Source organism: Cebus imitator, unplaced genomic scaffold, assembly GCF_001604975.1.
Source record: "Cebus imitator isolate Cc_AM_T3 unplaced genomic scaffold, Cebus_imitator-1.0 Scaffold74, whole genome shotgun sequence".
Classification (NCBI taxonomy): domain Eukaryota; kingdom Metazoa; phylum Chordata; class Mammalia; order Primates; family Cebidae; genus Cebus; species Cebus imitator.
Genome location: NW_016107389.1, coordinates 5,295,715 through 5,317,481, shown reverse-complemented (window position 1 = coordinate 5,317,481; position 21,767 = coordinate 5,295,715). Strand labels below are relative to the sequence as shown.

General features: G+C 42.1%; 1 protein-coding gene across 2 annotated transcripts in view; it reads right to left on the bottom strand.

Moving 5' to 3' along the window:
* Positions 1-21,767, bottom strand: part of AQP9 (aquaporin 9) — a 45,028-nt gene that overhangs the window by 3,996 nt on the left and 19,265 nt on the right. Inside the window, exons 2-5 of one of the 2 annotated variants that reach the window (XM_017531889.2) lie at positions 16,612-16,738; positions 11,057-11,194; positions 9,262-9,380; positions 2,469-2,686 (exon numbers count right to left, since the gene is read on the bottom strand). In XM_017531889.2, coding sequence (XP_017387378.1) covers positions 2,469-2,686; positions 9,262-9,380; positions 11,057-11,194; positions 16,612-16,738 — 602 coding nt within the window. The remainder of the gene's footprint in view (positions 1-2,468; positions 2,687-9,261; positions 9,381-11,056; positions 11,195-16,611; positions 16,739-21,767) is intronic. The other variant, XM_017531891.2, reaches the window with a different exon arrangement.

The following is a 21,767-nucleotide window of genomic DNA, read 5'->3' as shown; positions in this document are numbered from 1 at the left end:
CCCTATTCTCTCCTTTTTCAATTGTCTTATAGGATAAGGCCAGATTAATTTTGCTAAATTGATATTCTAAACCTGCTAAACTTTGCCCCAAATACTTTGCTGCTCCTCATAACCTACAGAATAGGGAGCAGAAAAAAACCAAAATTCTCATTCTAGGAGTCCAGGTCCTCTATGGTCTGACAACTGCCCTCTTTAACCTTATTTCTGCATCCTTCCAGCTAGACTAGATCTCTTGTGATGTTAATGTTGTGTCTTTAAATAAGGGTTCTCTCTGTCTGAGATATCCGCCCTGTTGCCTATTTAAACATATCCAAATATTATAAATGCTCTCACTTTCACTCCCATAATTCTTAATTTTAGAACTGTAGATCTCTCAACTCCTGCAGTTAATTAGTTAAATCTCTTTAATGGTACTTGACTGCTTCAATCTTGTGTAAGAGCTTCTCCAATAACCTCTTAAGTAGAATATAAATTAAACAGTGAAGGACAGAAACTAGGTCTTACCATCTTAGCAGAGAGCTTTCAGTAAGAGATCAAGTCACTGCATGAATGAATAAATGACTGCATGAAGGTAAAAGACCCTGACGCTAGCTAAGGTCGTGGAACATTACGTGATTCCAGCATTTCCCCCAGATGGGCTCTCCTAACATAGACTTAACAGAGCAAGGAGACATTGGGCAAGATCTCCATCTCTTTTGGAACTACCACGACTCTTTGCCTTTTGAATGAATGACCAAGGAGGGCTCAAAGCAGGTTGGGGAAGAGCTTGGTCTCCTGTGACTCTGTAAAGTCAGAGTCTCAGAATTAAGGGAAACTCATAGGCTAATTCTGGGCTCTGGGAATAAGGAGATCCTTAGGACATATGTTTTTGATGCTCCATTGGAAGGATATAAGAGATCTTTCATAGTTGGGGACCTTCTCATGTTCTAGTTGTAATCATTCTAGGGCAGAATTTCTCAACCACAACCCTATTAACATTTTGGACTGAATAATTCTTGGTTGTGGGGTGTCTGCTGTATGCTTTGTAGGATGCTTTGTCGCATTCCTGGCCTCTACCCATTAGGTGCCAGTAGCATCCCCATCCCATAGCTCCAGTTGTGACAACCAAAAAATGCTCTGGGTAACATTTGCCCACCTCTGGTTGAGAACTGCTGTTCTAGGAAATTTATTGCATTGTCAATTTCTTGAGGACAGGGAATGTTGACTGAGTTGCTTTGCATCCTCCAGCTCCAAGGAGGTGTCCAGCACGTAGAATTTATTCTTTCTGTTATTCATTGACTTTTTATTGAGCCTTTCTATGAGCTACACCCTGTTCTATGCACTTTGGATACATCAGGGAAGAGGCTGTCAAGATCCTCGTGGTACTTATGCTCTAGAGGCGGCTCTGAGTGTCATCTGTGGTGGTGATCTGAATGGTGCCAGTTATTTTAACAGCTTCTTTTTCACCCTGGTGAAAGGCGGCCCAAACTCTGATGACTCTATGTCTAGGTCATCATTTGGGAACACTCACATCATTTGTTCTCACAGGAAACATTAAACTAGAATTAAGCTCACACGTGCTTTTCCTACTTCTTTTCTCCATGGTAGAGCCCTGTTTCCTGATAAACCAAAGTGAGCTCCTTCCCCATAGGGAGGTGCCAGGGGTGGATGAGGAGGGGCCTCTGTGACTGCATGCAGAGAAAGCAGGAAGGAGTGAAGGGGCAAAGTTTGTCTTAGAAGATAGGTACCAACAGTTGGCGTATTTCCTCAGCATGTTGTGAGGTAGAAAGTGTGGAGTCTTGGCATTTCCCAGGCAGAGGCTCAATCTTAGGTCTGTCCTATCAGAAAGTTCTTACGCATATCTCAAGAACCATTTCAGCTCTCACATTTGCAGTCATGTCTTTCCCAGCTCCCCTGGCAGTTAGTCACTTGTTATCTGTGTTCCTGCAGCACTTTTAGGGGTTGCCAGAGCACTTACTATATTGCTAAAGGGGAGTGCTTCTGCTGATTTGAAATTTCCTTGCTTAGCACAGTTACTAAAGCATAGATAGTGCCCAGCAAATATCTGTTGAATAAATGAAGTATAGGTCAAGTGGTTCACAAAATAGGGCCTCAGTGGCATCAGAGGATGCAAATTCTAGTCCGACTTTGTCACATAGTGAATCTGCAGACAAGTTATACAGCTAAAATGTTCACATAAAATCATGTACCAATTGAGGGATTATTATGTGGGACAGGTTTATAGCTATTGAATTTACCTAGAGCGACTTCTGTCTCTCTCTCCTCTCTCTCTCTCTCTCTCTCTCTCTCTCTCTCACACACACACACACACACACACACCATCACACCACAAAATATCAGTGAAATGCCCACACTTATGACAAGAGTATACAGTTAACCTTGTCCTCTGGATCTCCATGTCGAAGCCCAGCCCCACTGGCAATGCACAGCACGGCTCTGTCTGTCTCCTCCCCACCATTGTTACCTACCTGAAGACTTCAAACCCCCAGCCTGCCAAGGCAGTGAACAGTCTGGGACTCAGATCTCGAGCTGGGTTCATGGCACAGCCACTATTCAGTCCCAAGGAGGAAGCAATGGTAACGATCAGGAGGCCGATGATAATGGGCTCTAGGCCTCTGGGGGCTCCCAAGTTTCGGGAGTCGAAAATGGCAAAGACAATCATGAGGAGTATCGTGGTGGCCACCACCTGGAGGGGGAGAGGTTGAGTCAGGGCTTTAGCCTGCATTCTGTTTACCTACAGGCCTCAAAACCACCCCTTCTTTGCTAACAACGTGCCGAGTAATAACTGACATGTACTGGGTGAGTACATTGTGCATCTCTCTTCTTTCCACAGCGATTCTAGAGGAGATGCTGCTATAATTCTCATTTACAGATTGCTTACCCGCCCAAGCCCACACTTAGTAGGTGGCAGTCAGGTTTGGATCCAGAAAGTTTGGCTCTAGAGACTGTTACCTTAATACCACACTATCTTTCTAAGCTACTACCGAGCTAAGTAGAAAGGCAAGCTGCAGACAGAAAAAATGAACGAAAAGTTTGTTCAAATTGGTGAGAAAAGCTATGTGAGATATCAATAGATGAATGTGCAAAGGAAATGAACAGAAAATTCAAAAAAAGGGAAAAAAAAAGAATTAGAAAACCAGTGGTAAAAACTCATTTGTAATAAAATAAATGCAAACAATAACCAAATGTTAGGAAAAGGATAGCGGTTACTTCAGGCTTTTCGAATAGATCTAAATAAGCACTATGCTTTTAAAAGGAGACTCAGCAATAATTTAGCAATATGTATTCCAAAACATGAATTTATTTATACAATATGATGCTGTTTGATATTTGAGAATTACACCATGGGAATACTCTAAATCATGGAAAAATTATTTTTAAATGTCCACTTTAGCAAAATTTATAGTACTGAAAAACTGGAAACTTTTACTCTTTTTTTATGGTCTACTATATAGCTATTAAAAACTATAAACATGGAAGCTATGTACTAATATATTAAAATGCTTATGACATTAAGTGAAAAAATTTTTATGTGCTTTGTGTTTTATACAGCTGTCCCTTGGTATCTGTTGGGGATTGGTTCCAGAACTTCCTACAAATACCAAAAATCCATGGATGTTCAAGTCCCTAATATAAAATTGTATATTATTTGTATATAAACTGTACACATCCTCCTGCATACTTTAAATCATCTCTAGATTATTATAATACCTAATATAATATAAATACAGTATAATTTAGGGAATAATGACAAGAGAAAAAAAGTCTGTACATGTCCAGTACAAATGCAAATTCAAAAAATATTCTTGACCCATGGTTGGTTAAATCCATGGAAGCAGAATCCACGGATTTGTAGGGTTGACTACATCTGGATTTGTACGGTTGACTCTATTTAAAAACACACATTAAGAAAAATTTTGAGACAATGAACAAAAATGATAATAGGTATTCTGAACTGGCCAGTGATAGCTGGTTTCTATGTTCTTCATTTTCCAAACTGCTATTTTACTTTAACAGTAAAATGATAGCTATTATTTATTGAACATTTATTATGTGTCAGGTACTTCATATGCTTTATCACGTTAAAACTTCCTAATCATGCTGTGAGGTAAATCTTGTTTTTATTCTCAGTTTATAGATAAGAAAACTTGGGTAGAACAAGGTTCAGACTTGTTCTCAGTGACTTGCCCAATGTCAAACTTGTAAGCAGAAGAATCGGGATGGGAATCAGGCAACTGATTTTAAAGTTTAAGTTCATTATCATTTCATCTGCTTTCCAAAATAAAAATGTTAAAAGAATTTTTGGCCGGGCGCGGTGGCTCAAGCCTGTAATCCCAGCACTTTGGGAGGCCGAGGCGGGTGGATCACGAGGTCAAGAGATCGAGACCATCCTGGTCAACATGGTGAAACCCTGTCTCTACTAAAAATACAAAAAATTAGCTGGGCATGGTGGCGCGTGCCTGTAATCCCAGCTACTCAGGAGGCTGAGGCAGGAGAATTGCCTGAACCCGGGAGGCGGAGGTTGCGGTGAGCCGAGATCGCGCCATTGCACTCCAGCCTGGGTAACAAGAGTGAAACTCTGTCTCAAAAAAAAAAAAAAAAAAGAATTTTTAATTAATATTAAAACATACATGTTCCCCCAATAGCACTCTTCTTTAGAAAGCCTTCTCCAACTGTCTCCTGCAGAGGAAAAGCTCCTCCCTCCAGGCCTCCATGGAATTCTGACTTTTGTTCTATCACTGTCCTTGTCACTCTGCAAAAGAATATCTGTTTACTTGTTAGATTGAGACTCAGGCTCTGAACTTGTTGAAGAAGAAAGAGTGCAGAGCTGTACCTGGCTAAGTAGGTGCCCAGTAAGTAGTTACTGGGTAAATAAATGATTGATTATTAATTAAACCATGGAAAATGCTTTATCAATATTTAGAGGTAAACAATTTAGTAATCTTGAGATAAGGTGACCCAAAAATATGGTCGTGATGGCCAAGGTCTCTGTTGGGTGTTGACTGACTGATAACTGGCAGTTTTTGGAACTGTCTCCAACGCCTAAGGAATACAGAGAGCCTTCAGTGTTTCCTAATGGTTACAGCATCAGGGTTTTCTTTTTTTTTTTTTTTTGAGACGGAATCTCGCTCTGTGGCCAGGCTGGAATGCAGTGGCACGATCTTGGCTCACTGCAACCTCCACCTCCCGGATTCAAGCAATTCTCCTGCCTCGGCCTCCCGAGTAGCTGAGACTACAGGCGCACGCCACCACACCCAACTAATTTTTGTATTTTTAGTAGAGATGGGGTTTCACCATGTTGGCCAGGGTGGTTTGATCTCTTGACCTCATGATCTGCCCACCTTGGCCTCCCAAGAGCATCAGGGTTTTCTAATATTTGCTTTTTCTGCTTGACAATGTACATGGTAATGGGCTTAAAAACCACAGACCTTAGAGAAATTGCCAACTCACTCTGAGACAAGGACACAATGAAGAAAGCTCAGAATATGGTATGAAGGTCAACGTTGATCAAGATAACTTTGGGAGGCTGAAGCAGATGCATCATGAGGTCGGGAGTTTGAGACTAGCTTGGGCAACATGGGGAAACCCTGTCTCTACTGAAAACACAAAAATTAGCTTGGAGTGGTGGTGCACGCTGGTAATCCCAGCTACTCAGAAGGCTGAGGCAGGAAAATTGCTTGAACCCAGGAGGCGGAGGTTGTAGTGAGCTGAGATCAGGCCATTGCACTGCACTCCAGCTTGGGAGACACAGCGAGACTCTGTCTCAAAATAAAAAAAAAAATAAAAGAAGAGATTCAGGCTAGATACCAAGCAATTTCGTTGTGACCAGAAGACTTGGTGAAACATCTTGATGACAGGAATTGGAAAATGTGTGAAATTCTACAAGATCCCATTAGAAGAACAAAGGTGGAAGAAAGAGAGAGAGGAAGGAAGGTCAGGAGGAAGAGAAGGTTCGCTAAAGGCAGAGAAACTACTTCTTGTTGACTGCCTAGTATGCACCACGTATTTTATTGCTGTGGTGTATTAGTCAGATGTTATTAATGCCACTTATCAGAAGACTAAACTGAGGCTTTGGAAGGTTCTCGGTAACTAGCACAAGGGCAAACTCATGGTAAGAGGCAGGGCCAGGACCGGGTCTCCCTGTAGACTGCAGGATTTCGAGGAAGGCTCATGATAGTATCCTGCCTTGTGTCAGGGAGACCTGAAGACTCTCAGGAGGGAAGCAAGGATGTGTCTATAGGAAGGAGGCAAGCACTGCCCAGGACTCAGTGGTGAGGGGACTCTCTGGGCTGAAAATCAATGGGGATGAGGCTTCTCTTTACTCCCCAGATCCTTGGAACAGCCTGAGACTACAGGGAAGTGGCTGTGAGTCCAAATCACAAGGAACAAAGACAAAGTTCTTTCCAACTGAAGTCAGGGTTTGAGACAGTCAGCATTCTTCTTCTCTTGTCTCCAAAAGAAGTGAGCTTAATTCACATGAGAAATTTCCAAAGTCCTTCAACAGTTCTTTACTTCATTCCTATCTTCTTCATTATAGGTGCATTTGGCCTGAACTGAATGGCGATAGTAACCTCAAGAAACTTTGCAACTGTTATCCATCCCAGAGTTTATTCTGGAGAACCCCTTGGTACTGTTATTGGCTCAGCAAATACAGTTAGTTGCTTTAGGTCTGTGTGGGCATTTAAGGTTTAAAAGGTCCCTCACTCCCTGTCCTTCCTGAGCTGCCTGTGAGAATAGACTCCTGGTGCTTTGAAGCTAGAAAAAAATTGCCTTGTCCATCTCCCTCTCTTAACAGACATACCCAGAGGTCAGGGAGCCCAGTCATCTTGCCTTCAGAAACTTCCTCCTCCTCCCTTTGTTCTTTCCTCATACCTGTTCCTGTATTGCTTGTCCTTATTTATGAAACAACTACCCTCCTGCCCTCTTCCTTTAGATAACTCCAGTGTTCCCTAGTTGGAAAACTCCTTCCATTTCTAACCAGCTAATCTAGTCTCAGAGCTAGAAAGGAGCTGGAAGGTGATGCATCCCACACTGTCCACCATCTGATGTTTGAATCTCCTCAAGAATCCCTCCATCCCCACCCCTGAGAAGTGGAGGAATAGTCCAGCCTCTGACACCCCCAGTGACTCTTGTCCTGGGGCAACAGGGCCTATTTTTAGCTCAGCCCTGTTTCTAGAAAAGTCTTCCTTCTGTCACATGTAACTTTATTTGACCATAATTTCATTCATTTGTAGACTCATCTATTCATTTAATAAATATTTTTTTGGCACGTATTATGTACCAGGCATTATGGTTCCACCAAGTCTCCTTGGGGTAGAAGGTATATATATATATCAATTCTAATCTCCTTCCCACTTGACATCCCTTCAGATCTTTGACAGCTACCATCGTGTGCAATCACATTGCTTCTCCCTCCCCACCCACACCCCACACCTCCTATGTAGACCACATAGACCTCTTCTCCACCCAGTGCTTGTGCAACATCATTGCCTTTTCAGGTTCTTCTTCTTCAATAGCTTATCCCCTACAAGGGTAATATTTGGAAGTGAGCCTAACACTCACAGTACCGAGTGGAGTAAGAGCCTCAGCTACTTCATCTGAATACAATGCTTTATTAGTGCAGCTTATGGTAACATTCCTTTTTTTTTTTCTGGCAGCCACATCTCTCTGTATCTTTTCCACTGAAACTTTTTCTATTATTCTAGCTCCTCTAGGCTCTCTGCTTCAAATTTCTATTATAATATGTTCCCTATACTCCACTTTGCTATCTAATTATATATTTTTTCTTTTCTTTCCTTTTTTCCCAGACTGAAGTGTAGTGGTGTGATCACAGCTCACTGCAGCCTCCAACTCCTGGGTGCAAGCTATCCTCCAACCTCAGCCTTCCAGGTAGCTGGGACTACAGGCAAGCACGACCGCACATGGCTAATTTTTGTATTTTTGGTAGAGGCAGGGTATTGCCATGTTGCCCAGGCTGGTAGTAAACTCCTGGGCTCAAGCGACCTGCCCACCTTGGCCTCCCAAAATGCAGGGATTAAGATGTGAACCACCATGTCCAGCCCTATCTAATTATATCTTATTTTGCATTGTTTCCTTATTCAATGCTGTTCAACTAGATTCTACACTTCTGGGCAGATACTGTTTAATGCATTTTTTTATTATTATTCTTTTTATCCTCATAAGTAACTTCATGACCGCTCATATTATCCCCATTTTACAAGTGAAAAACTTGCAACCCAAGAAGTTCAGTAGTTTGCTGAAGCCATGTAGGAAGTTGGAGGCAGAACAGGTATTTTAATTCAAGCGTTCAGACTCTGCATCTTGGATCTTTACAACTCACATTTACTTATCAGTCTTTCAAGCACCAGACACAGGGCCAAGCACATAGTGAGTTTTTAATAAACACTTGTTGCCTATTTGATTTACTGATTAAAGTGGAAAGTGAAAAGGCTGAGGACATGAGGGCATAGTTTTTCATCCATACGTTGAATGGAAGAAAGCATAGATGATGAACTGGAAGACAAATTTTATACACATGCCTGTTCTGATCTGCCCCACTGTATAAGTCCTGATTGTAGGAGAAGAACTTAGAGATACTGAAAAATGTAGCCTTCCTTCCACTGCCCTGACCAAGATGACCAGCAGCCTTTCTGGGACACGGTAAGGGAGGAAGAGTCTTTTGAGTGGACAATGTTAGTCCTACCATAAACTGACCAGATAGGTGTGCTATTGGTTACACTACAGTATGCTTGGGTGGCAGAAGCTTGTTTAAATGTCAGTAAGGCAGAGATACTCCTAGCCACCTTGAGAGTTTACATAAATAAACCTATGCACATGGTGAGACAGAAAGGATCGATGATACCTTAGGCTCAACTTCCACCCTTCCCAGTATTTGATTTGACATAGAAATGTCTTCTTTTGTGGCCTCCACACTTAGACCACGTGTTCAAGAGAAACAATAGGGAAGTGAACTCCATTTGTGTCTACAGGGGTTGAAATGTTTAGTCATTCACTCTTTTCTGGATCTCAACTAATGTGAAACAAGGGTATATACTGAAGAGGAAGGAGAAAACTTTTCTGGTGTTATCAGCTCCCTGCAAAGGTAAAATGATTATCAAGAAAGCTTGGGTTATGCCTGGAAACCTCTGCCTTTCGAAATACAACCTCTCCTTTCTGATTGGTCTCTAATTCTCCAATGCATTCCCCTTATGAGAGCATATCTTTTTACCAAAGTTAAGTCTTTGTTGAATCTACACTTACTTGATCTGCAAACGCATTCGTCAGAGATAGATATGGAGCTGGGTATGTTGCAAAAATGTGTGCTGTTGCATTTTCTCCCACGATCAGCAATTTTCCACCAGCAAAGGACATAAGTCCATCTAAGAAAGACAAAGCTCTGGCACATTAGTGTTCTCTGAGAAGAGCTGAAGGAGGCCTATGCCAAGCCTTGTGCTAAACAACTGCAGTCACTCAGGTTGAGTTTGGCATAGCCATGTCATTTGTTTCTCTCTGCGTCCTAGGAATGATAGTTTTAGAGATGCTCAGGCAAATCCCAGGATGACAGGTCAAAGGAAGAAGGCCCTTGGCCTCTCTGAATGCCCACTCCAAAGTGGCACAAATTATCTGTCAATAGGGTCCTGGGAATGAATTCTCTTTTGGGGGAATTCTTGCAGTTTTTGAGATCAATTAAAAGCCAAAGCAGGGTTTAGTCTTGCTCTAGAAAGAATTTGTAATTCCCAGAGGGCTCTCAGTAACCCTTAATACCACTCCAGAATTTGAGGGTGTTGCAGTATCCTGAAGATGCCCCTAGAGCCAGGGGTAAGGCAGCCACTGTCACAGCCAGCCCTGACCCCAGGCTGTTCTTGCCGCAGCAGCGGGCTCTTAATTTCCGGTGTGGTCTTGAATCCCTTTTAGACTCTAATTCTCAGAAAGACACTCTATGGAGAAAAGCCCTTTTCCATAACCTATTTCTTTCTCATTTTCTTTTTTCTTGTTTTTGGAGACAGGGTCTTGTTCTGCTGCCCAGGGTGGGGTGCAATGACATGATCCTGGCTCACTGCAGCTTTGATCTGGGCTCATGCAATCCTCCCACCTCAGCCTCCTGGGTAGCTGGGACTACAGATATCAGTTACTACATCTGGCTTATTTAAAATTTTTTTTTGAAGAGATGAGGTCTCCCTATGTTGCCCAGCTGGTCTTGAACTCCTGGACTCAAATGATCCTCCTGCTTCTGCCTCTCAAAGTGTTGGGAGCCACCACACACCCAGCCCTCCATGACCCATTTCTCTAAGGCCTGGTTCATAAATTCCACTTCCTAAGGTCTTCAGCTTGGGCATTATAATGTATTAAGGCTTACCTTGGGTTAGAAGGAAGGAGCTGCTTTAACAGTTGATTTCATGGGAACACCAAGGTTTTCTAGTTTGAAAGGCCTCGAGAGTCATCTAATTCAATTCACTCATTTTCCAGAGGAGGAAACTGAGGCTAGTCAAATCAGATGACTTATTTAAGTCACACAGGTATTTACTGAACAACTAGAACTAAAGTCTGGGTGTTCTATCACCAGTACTGTGTTTTTCCCAATGGCTATTGCAGAGTGGAAGCCCTAGCTATTTGATAGAAGGGCAGTGAGCCTCCCACCAGCCTGCATCTCTGCTGTGTCTCTTCAAAGACATCTTCCCAGAGTCCTTCTCTCAATACTTGATGGTCATACCTTTGCCACCAGAAAACACCTCCATTCCCTGGCAAATCAGAGACAGCAGTGGGGAAGCCATTGGCCTTTACTTGTTGTGTGCATGTTCATATTGTAGTGCTGGCTGAGCACAAAGATAGGCTTCCTTTAAGTTCTTCTCCCCATTTAAGATATGACATTTTCATTAAGAGGCTCTACGAATTTGCTGGAATGGTAATATGGTCTCATTTTCTCAAATTTAGAACTTCCTGTCACTTGCAGAACACTTTCCATCCTTACTATTTCTCACCTGTTCCTACCAAGTAATTCTGACTTTCAAATTATGCCCAGCTCTTCCTAACCTTAGGACTCAGGGACCTTACTCACCATAGTAAATGCCAAAGAGGGTTGCGGCCCCCACAAAGGCTCCCAAGAACTGGGCTCCCACATAAAATGGCAATTTGAACCATTTCATTCGTCCAAAGAGACACATTGCAAAAGACACAGCTGGGTTGATGTGGCCACCTGCAAAGAAGAGAAGATTGGAGAAGTGAGAGGGCAGGCCTGGAAGGAGAATCATACAGAAAACCATCTAGAGATCTCAGGTGGAATTCAGTCTCCTAGGTAGAGAACTACCACATGTAAGGAGAAAGAAGCATGTGTGTGCATGAGAGGAGAGAGTGTGTGTATTTGAGCGGGGAGAGAGGGAGGACTGATAATTTTCATGGCTTTTTCTTAATAGGGTTTTATCTGTCAATCAATCTATATCTATCTATCTATCTATCTATCTATCTATCTATCTAGCAATCACCCCAAACAGATTGATGTAGCTATTAATTATGTTTTAAAAGTCAATATGCTTATGTGATATATATATATATATATATATATATATATATATATGATTTAAATCTATGTCTAGCAATTCCTCAGGCCATGTCCAGAGGATATAAAAACAAGCTTAAGACTGAAAAGAGATGTATCTTTAGGGGAAAATGACCGTGGGTTGCTGAGGGTAGGAGCGTAGTTGATTTTGAGGTGGTCACAGTGTTTGAGTGGCTTGTTCTCGGTGCCTCTGCATGAACAATGCATTTCTCTCATACACAGAAATGTAGCAACCCTTCCCTGAGCCCAACCCAAGATCCAGCTAGAGAAATCAGCTTCCTTGACTCTCATCCAGCCATAAAATCAGATAGAGAATTTGCTCTGTGTTTGGTCTCTAACATCCCCAGCTGGCTTTGCTAGTAACAGCAACAGCATTTATGAAATCCTTGCCAGATACTACTGTAGGGGCAGTAGGTGCATTTGATCCTCTTAAGAACCCAATGAGATGGGCATTACTCCAGTTAACAAGTGAGAAAACTGAGACATGGATGGAAAGTAAGTTTCTTAAGGCTACATGGTCAGTAAGTGGAAGAACCGAGATTTAAATTCAGGTTTATCTGAATCCTAGAGCCTGTGTTCACTGCTATACTACTTCCAGCCCATCTTCATCGTGTTTATAAAGGCTTCTCTGCTTTTGTGGCCAGAAAAATAAATAAAGAATTAAAAAAAAATTCTCTGAGCATATAGGCTCACTTTATAGTGAAAAAGGATGTTCATTTGAGGAATACAGATGACGTTTTGTGTGGAGGGAGAATCAGAGACACCACGTTGAGATGTGGACTTTCAGCCTGTGGACTTTGTTGTAAACAAAGGAGAGATGACACTGATGGTGGTGATGTTGATGATGATGATGCTGATCCTGTACAGAACCAGTAGGTGCACTTGTTACCAGAAGCCTCCATTAACCCTGCAGAGAAAGCTATGCTTTTTCCAAGTATCCAGGGCGAAGTGAGCTTGCAATGGGTTGGGGGATTCTGGCTGCTGGCTAAACCACAAGGCTTCTTTTTTCACCTGCCCCTGCCACTTAGCAGCTACTATGAGCAAGAAAATGCCAGTGTTTTGAAGCACAGATGACTTCCTGAAGCCTTATAAACACTTCAGCTGTTGTGTTTTACTTTTAAAGCCAGGAGAGCCACAGTTCTGGAGACTAGCAGGACACCTTACCAGGAAGGCTGGAAACAGGGGTCAGGAGGGAGGAGAGGGCATGCAGGGTAGTGGGAAATTCCTCTTCTCCCAGAGGCTTGCTGCAGAGTAGCTGTCTCCAACTGCCTGGAGTTAGCCATTGTGAAAGAACAAGGGGTGGGGTCCCAGGCACAGTGGCTCATGCTTGTAATCCCAGCACTTTGGGAGGCCAAGGCAGGTGGATCACTTGAGGTCAGGAGTTCGAGAACAGCCTGGGCAATATGGTGAAATCCAGTCTCTATTAAAAATACAAAGACTAGCTGGGCGTGGTGGCTCCCACCTGTAATCCCAGCTACTCAGGAGACTGAGGCAGGAGAACTGCTTGAAGGAGGCAGAAGTTGCAGTGAGCAGATTGTGCCACTGTACTCCAGCCTGGGCGACAAAAAAACAAAAAACAAAAAACAAAACAAGGGGGCCATAGGGCCGTAAGGGATCATCTCTAATCCAACTCCCTTGAGTTGAGTCTACTAGTGGAGATTTCTTTTTAATAAGTTCCTTTTCCAAAATAAATTTTCTCATAAGTACGTTTGTGTTTGTTAGCTCCTCCTAAGCATCCTGAGACTGGAACTATTATTTATCTTGAACCTCACATGATGGAAGGCACTTAGTAGGTATTCAATATGAAAGGTGAAGAAATAATCAGAGGCCTTATTTAGATAGCTCAGACTACAGAGATCTACACAGAAAGTTGTTTGGGGCTCAGAGAGAGAGTGTCTTGGAGGGTTGTTTGGGGCTCAGAGAGAGTATGTCTTAGAGGGTGCGTTGCAAAGCAGTGAGTAAAAGGGCTCAAGAGGAGGCAGAAAGGTTCAGAAAGAGAGGTGGACAAGGGGCATCCTGATGCCTCTGGTTAAAGGCCAAGTGGCTCCTAGAACTCTCTCCCTGCAGGGATGAGTGGTCACCCCAGCTTATCACAAGGACAAGGCAGAGCAGTGTGTTGGAAAGAACGTGAGTACTAGAGTCAGAGAGTCCTGCACTCAACTCTTGGCTCTGCTAAGGTTGCCGGGACAATCAGATTATTCACATAAAGAGCCCGTGGGTGCAGCTGGAGCCCACAGGGTACAAGATGAAAGTCTTAGGTGAGCAGAGGGAACTCCTTCAGTGTTCTGTTCTATGCAGATTCTCTCCTCCTCACCACTCACACATAATCCCGTGATAAAGGTAACCCTATATTTCATTTGTTGGGAAAGCAAGGTTATTTGCTTTTTTAATAAGTCTATTTTAGTCATAAAATGCTACATCAAAAGCAATTATCATTAGACAGCCCAAATGCTTTGTGTGGGATTCGACATAGTTAGGGCCTTGTGACCTCTGACTGACTGGATTTGACTGGCACATTCCCAAGGGAGCAGGATGCTGTAACTTCTTTACAATAAGGTGATGTTTTATATTTAAAAGACAAATATCTGCTGACCTCACTAGCCTGTGACCACAAAATCAGATAACATTCATATTCATGCCCAGTATACATTGGTTATTTTTGGAATCTTCAAGAGGATCTCACAAACCAGCATGTTAGCCGTAGCCATGATGAGAAAGTCACCTCCCACAATCTTCTCCTATTCCTACACCTGCTAAAGCTGATACTGATGCTGTTGTCCACACAGATGTCATGATGGGCCAGTGTGTTGTCTCTGCATGTTCCCAAAGCCACCAGTCCTCAGGGAGCCTGAACTGTGCTAGATTTCAAATAGGGATAGAATGGTAAGGGCTGCCTTTCCAAGCCAAAGCCACCATTTTCCAGCCAGTCTCAGACACCACTCAATTTGTATTTTAGGGTCTCACAGTCACTTCTAAACATTTTGGTCAGGCCCTGACTCTCACCCAGAAACATAGCTTCTACTCAAAACAGTCCCATCAGTTTTGGCCCCTACTCTTCTAACTACAGGGACTCAACCCCAGTTTAGGGGCCACAGAAGAGTTCACGCCATTTCTTCTCTCCTTCCTCTTCCTGCTGGTTTTTTCCCTTTTTCCTCCTACAGTGACTGCTAAAATCCCCAGGTATATCAACGGACACAAACAGATGTGGACTGTGGTGGTGACGGGTGTTCACAACAGTCTTAGGGTATGGGTCCAATTAATTCTGAGTAACTACTTGATGATGTTCAGTTTGGAGTGTTACGCAGGCAAAATGCTTCAAAACCACGTCTCTACCTAAAAAAAGGCTGAAAATATGGCTACATCTACATTGCCTGGTGAATGCAGTGGGAGCTTATAGGGAGAGCAGTTAAGCCTTGGCATATTTAGGGCAGTCCCCTGGTTTTTCTTGTGCCCTTCTTGGAGTTTGCCTTTAGGTAAGCAGTACAGTGCTGGGATCACAGCAAAAGGTGGACAAGAGATTGAATGAGACACTGTGCATGCTAACAAATCACATGTATAAGACACTGTAACCTTGACCACCCTTGGATCTGAGTCTAGCTGTAATATGGAAAGGGTGCCAGCCAGTAAATGGCCATTCCAGATGCACAGCCCAAGGAGCTCCCAGGGAGCCTAAGCAATCATTCTGCAGTGCCACAAAGGCAGTGTTTGCTACCGGTCCACCAGTCCAGCAAGCTTAACTGCAGGATCCTCTGCCAAAATAGTCTGCTTGTAAAGTCCTCATAATAAAGCATTGGAAATGCTGTGTAAGAATGGGGAGGTGTTAGCTGGGTGCAGTGGCTCATGTCTGTAATAACAGTGCTTTAAAAGGCTGAGGCAAGTTGATTGCTTGAGTCCAGGACTTTGAGACCAGTCTGGGCTACATGGCAAGACATTGTCTCTGTAAAAAATGTGAAAAATAGCTGGGTATGGCGGCTCGTGGCTGTAGTCCTGGCTACTGGAAAGGCTGAAGTGGCAGATGGTAGAATTGCTTGAGCCTGGGAGGTCAAGACTGCAGTGAGCTGTGATCCCACCACCACACTCCAGCCTGGGCAACAGAGTGAGACTCTGTCTTAAAAAACAAACAAACAAAACAAAACAACGAGGATGTGAGCTTCACTGTCATGGAGATCACGTGAACCTGGGTCAAATCTTGGTTCTGTCTCTTTACCAGTCAAAGGGCTTCCAGTTATTTACTGACTCCCTCTAAGTAGGGATTTCTCTGCAGAATGGAGACAGTAATACCTGCCTCAGAGTGCTGTTGTAAAGAAGAAGGAGATAAAGGTGGTCCAGCATCTAGCACAGTTCTTAGCATGTATGGTTACTCAGTCTCCTTTCATTTCTTACTACCAAGTCTTGACTCAATGCTCTGAGGATCCACACCAGGCTGCTGAAAGATTCTGAGTGCTTTTGGCAACCAGATCATTTCCACAGTCACTTCCTAAGTCCCTAGACTGCATGAAATAATCATCATTTCATTTTGCTTCAGAGAACCGTGTGATTGGCTTTTAATCAGTTCACTTCTCAGGGCAGGATTAGACTAAGACCTTGTAGATCAGATCTGAACTTCCACGAAAGCACTATCCATTTTGCAAGAGGCCCAGACTCTTCCTGTTTGCTGTAGATAAAGGTCCAGGACTTGCCTCTGTTGGAGTGATCGTCAGTGAGCTATTCACAGGGTATCTGGGAGTTGAATTTGAAATGTGGGCTAGAGCAAGTAAAAAATTCCATTGACTCATGGAGAATATGATGCAGTAGCCAGACTTAGGAATGAATCATTTATGAGCTCTAACCCCCATTTTTGTCTCTTGTTAAATGTTGTCTTTGCACAAGTTACTTACCATTGGTGATTTTAATTATACCTATAACAAATTAATTTTATCTATAAAAATGGGATCCAGTACACGCTCTTGCAGGATTTTTGAGATACAAATAAATTTTGGTATGTGATGCACCCAGCACTGTGCTGGCACATTGGAGTGGTTGAGTTAATAGCAGCATTCACTATTTCTACTGCTTACCAGAGACGCCGCCAGCCACATAAATGGCCATGGCAACTGCCATTGCAAATCCAACATTGATAGTAATGATCCCTCCAAAAAGTCCTCGACTGAGAATAGCTTGGGCAACAGAGCCGCATCCAAGCACCTGGAATGAGAGGAAAACTCAACAAGTAAGTGGGGATGGCTACTGTCAAAAGCAATGGAAACTCATAGTAACAAGAAGTTTTTCAAAGCAAACTCGTGGATTGAGTTGCCTTGGGTTTTCTGCAAATCCAATTATAATGATCCAGCTATGCACAGATAGCAAAATGGTGGACCCCAGGTTGCATCTGGCCTTCAGATAGATGAGTTTTGCTGCACCTGCACAATGTTTGAATTTTGCCTACATTTATAAGTCAGGTAATTTCATGCAATAATATAGGTATCTGATTTTCTTTAAAATTTAATTTTTAATTTTTAGACAATTATAGACCCACCTGTGTTGTAAAAAATAATACAGAAAAGTCCCATGTACCTGTTACCCACTGGTTCCTTTTAATCAATAAGAAGATCTGGTTATTCACAGAGAAATAATCAAGCACAGTAGCAGTTGGCAGATCCCTGTAGACAGAACTTATGCCTTCCCAACTGGCTCACTTCACTGCTCTTCACTCATTTAGATCACCCTCCTGGCCTCTGTAGGGATTTGAGTTTGACAGTCCTCTTCTTGTGGCTCCCAGTATAAAAGCAAGACTAGGCACACAAACCACCATACACACATCCAATAAAGGGGAAAGGCCATGTACCATGTCTTAGAAAGATTATCTGATGTGCAAGAAAACAAAGGAAAACTTTAGGGGGATAGATTTGGCAATCAGGACCCCCTTATTCTCATATATTTTCTCCCTGATGGGGCTATAGTTTTCTAGGGAGCAGAGGCTGCCAAACTCACTGCTTCTTGTATTTCCTATGGCACCAAGCCCAGTGCTGTGCTGATAGTAAGAATTCTGCAAACAGTTACACAGTGAAGTATGATAGTGAGTCTTCCACAATCTTCAGCTGGCAGAAGATATTTTGGAGAATGAAATCCATATTCAGAAGGGTTTGCAATAAATATATGTTGGTAAATCCATTCAGTAGACTACTAGGCAGCCAAATATATATATATATATATATATATATATATATAATGTCAGTGTGTACCAAAGTGGAAAGTTCTCCAAGGTATATTATTAAAATTTTAAAAAAGATGCAGAGCATCAGCAGAGCTAAAACATGCTGCCAATTGTATTGAATACATTACATGCATTTCTTTTTATTTATATTATTTCTTTCCATGAATACATAAGCAGCAGAAACGGGGTTAGATCCTAATGGATTGGGGGGAGTGCATGACTGGGATAGAGACTAGAAGATAACTTTTCATTGTATATCCTCTCCCTTTTTTTAAGTCCATATATTTCCTAATTTTTTAAAAAATGAGCCGCACATATTTACTGAACAATCAGTTAAAACCATTAAATCATAGTCCATTAAAGACATACTTGGTGAAGGACAGTTCTTGAGAAAGGAGAGCAGTTCCATACAAGTTTGGTAGGAAAATGAAACAGCAAATGGTCACCGGCTTTCAACATGCTGTGGTTTAAAAAGCTAGTGTGACCCTGGAGGCTAAGTGTAGGAATTATTAGATGATTAGATGTTTAGATGGAATCTAGCTGGTGTTTTATAACTAAAGAAGAGCAACTAACGTGAGGGAGGGCTTGGCATTGAGCAATACATATTATTTAGGGGCAGGAAAATAGAGCATATGAGGAAATGTTTCAGAAATAAATGTGTTTTAGGAAAAAGAGATTAGCAATGTGAAGGCTTTTTATCAGGAAGATAACAACCTGCTATTGTGTCATTTTATAAAGAGATGAAAATGGAAGCATCTAAAACTAAAATGTAAAAGGTTGCACAAAGACATTTTTTTATTATGATGAATTAATTCTAAATAGCTCCCTCAGGGCTCATTTGTGAGGTCCTTTAGAGGAGTATAGTTTACAAACAAGAGATATTTAATATGTATAGAATGATTTTTCTGGCAGCAGAGAAATTACGTAGATGATGCTTTCATGTCTCTTCCAGTCCCCAGTTCCAATACACATCTGCCTGTCTTAGCAAGCAGAGAGAGGGTGGAGAGCTTTGTACCCTATAGTGAATGTTAAATACAGTTGTAGCAAGAACATGTCCCCTTTCTCTTTTCAAAAAATCCCTTAAGTCCATTTTATAGCCTAACAATTTCACCTAGACTTGACATTATTTTTTCCAGAATCCTTATCTATTATGATAAATGTTGGAATTAAAACCACATTGGTATCTTTCTTTCATTTTAATGTAAATCCAATTAAATGCTCTGGGCACAACTTTCAGGCCAACTGATATTTTAGTAGTATCTCCTAAAATGAAGAATAAAACAACAGTGACAGCTGAGATTACTTGATTTAGACAACCAGGGCTAAGAAGAGACGCAAAAGAGAGAGGCCAGTCCTGAGCTATTATTGCTTTCAAAATAAGTGTCTCCCCTCTTTTATGGTCCTGATGTACATGCACTTGTGTTGGACTAGAGGGGACATAAAAGCTTTAAATGGCTCAAGTGGGCCCGTGGAGGCTTCTGCCTTGTCAAATTTCACTATGATTAATACCCTCCTCTTCCACTTTAGATGCTAAAAAGGCTTTTCTAAGGAGGATAATCAATGCTGCGTGCTGCAGGAAATAGGAGGAGAGATGAGCAATGTAGGAACTTCAGTTACCCTCATCAGCATTGCCACTCAGAAGACTGGAGCCCAGCTTTCCAGCATTGCATCTTAACTTAGACCTGTATTTATTATAGCCCAAAAAGCAATGAGAAGGCCAGGTAACTGCCTCCTGGTTTCTTCCCTTGCCTGCCTCCTCTTGCCTGTATTCACAGCACCAGGAGAGCAGATCATGGACATTCTAATGTATTGGAGTCTGCTTGCTGGCAATCTGGTCACCTACTCTGGTTGTGTGTTCAGTGTATTTTTTATTTCCTCCAAAAATGAGAGAACTGTTTTTTATGGTACTGACGATAAAAGTTCTATTGTGATTCCTTGTTCTCACCTTCAAGAACTGCCGTAACTTTCCCTTTTTAGACTCAGAAAGGCCCATTGTCATATCCAGTCTGTCTTGATTTTCCTGGTCTCCTCATCTAGAAAGCATTTTTAGGCCCATCACCCATTCGGATTCTTCTCAACAAACCTAAAGCTCTCCTCTGAAGTTCCGTTGTACTGTTTGTACTCTACAATAAGTACTTAGTTACCTTCCAAGTGTCTAATCTTGATTTCCTTATCTAGAAAACAATCTCTCGGGTTCCTTTCCATAATAACATTGCGGACATTCTAATGTATCATGGTCTGTAATATGAGAGTTTCTTTGATTTTTTTTTCTGTCTTCTTGGGTGTTCTGCTTCCTAAGTCCACCACCCACTCCTCCTCTGCAGGCCTACAGACCTTTAAGTTTTCTTCCACCTTCTCGACAGGACCTAGCACTTGCTCAATCTAGGTGCCTCCTCAAGAAGAATTAGAAAAGTCTCAAAACCATATAGGAGATGAAGGGCATGGCAAAGCCATGGACACAGTGAAGATCTAGTCTTCAAAGTTCCTCATTAATCTTTCATTCATGTTCTCCCAATAGCTTCACCAAGCCTTCTCTTCTCTTATCAGTACAACCCACCCAGCTGCCTTTCTGCACATAACACCATCTTCTAGTTGACTCAGCACCTATTAATGGTTGCGAAGACCAATGGTAACTCAGAATATCACACAAACTTTGTATTTCAGTTATCCAGCACTGAAGAATTCACTACCCCTGAACTTAGTGGCTTAAAATGATAACATTTATTTTGCTTATTAATCTGCAATTTGGGTGGGGTTTGGTGGGGCATCTCATCTCTGCTCTACTTGATATCAAATGGAGCGGCTCAAAAAGTGGAACATTGGAATTATCTCAAAGCTTGCATATTCATGCATCTGGTGGTTGATATTGACTGTGCGCTGATACCTTAGCTAGGACTTCCAAATGTCTTCTCCATGGGGTCTGGCTTTTTTACAGGATGGTGGCTGGGTTCCAAGACTGAGGATCATATAGGTTCCAGAGACTACTCTTAAACCCTGCAGCATGCCATCTCTGTTGTACCATTTTGCTGGTTCTGAATTCGATAGCACACAGAAGGCATGTCGTATAGGCATTCACCCTACAACATCTAAATAGGTGTTCATCTGACCCATATTGAATTACCTTCAGGGATAGGGGGCTCATTACCACATTAGGCAGCCTGTTCTATATACTTGTTATTGTTCCCATGTAAGGAAGCCTCCTTCCTTACATGAGGTTGGTGGCTTCCTTCCTATAACTTCTGTCCATTAGCCCCAGGCATACTGTTGAGACCAAGGAGAATAAGCCTTTCACATACCAGGCATTGCGACAAGTGGAGGGGCATAATGCCCTCCCCGGTTTCTCTCTTCGTTTGGATACTTGTTCCTTCATCTTTGATCTCTGCGGCTCCTCAGACTCCCAGTGAGCCTCACCTAGATAAGCTCTAGGTTGTCAGTGTCCCTCTTAAAACACAGAGCCCAAAAATGGACATAGTCCTCCCATATTTGCGTGTCACATTATGATGTGGTAATTGACCCTGTACCTTCTGACTCATGGCTTCTATTGCCATCTTGTGGGACACTTAGCCATGGAATGTTATTTTACTGTTTACATATTTATGCCTGATTTTCTCAATTTTGTAAGAAGATTTACAAGATAGGGCACTGAACTTTTTTTTGTCTGTGTAACAGCTTCTAGTATATTGGTTGTAATTAAATAACAGATCCTAGACATTATTTCCAGGGATGACACTTGTTGGCAATGTAGAGGAACATGTTATTTCTCATTCTCAGCTTGTTCTTGTGTTAAAGGGGAATGATGATATGTGCCAGGTTTGCATCATATGGTTTTTTGATAAATAATCAAATTAGATAACACTAATGAAGGCAGTATTTAAACAGCAAAGGGCAATAATAAGGGTAGGATATTACTGTTTTTAGTATAAGCTCAAAAATTCCAGTTTAGCATGAATAGGTTAAGAAAACAGACCGGTGAACTTAACTGCTAACTCACTGCCTGGCAATAAAAACAGAGAGAGAAAA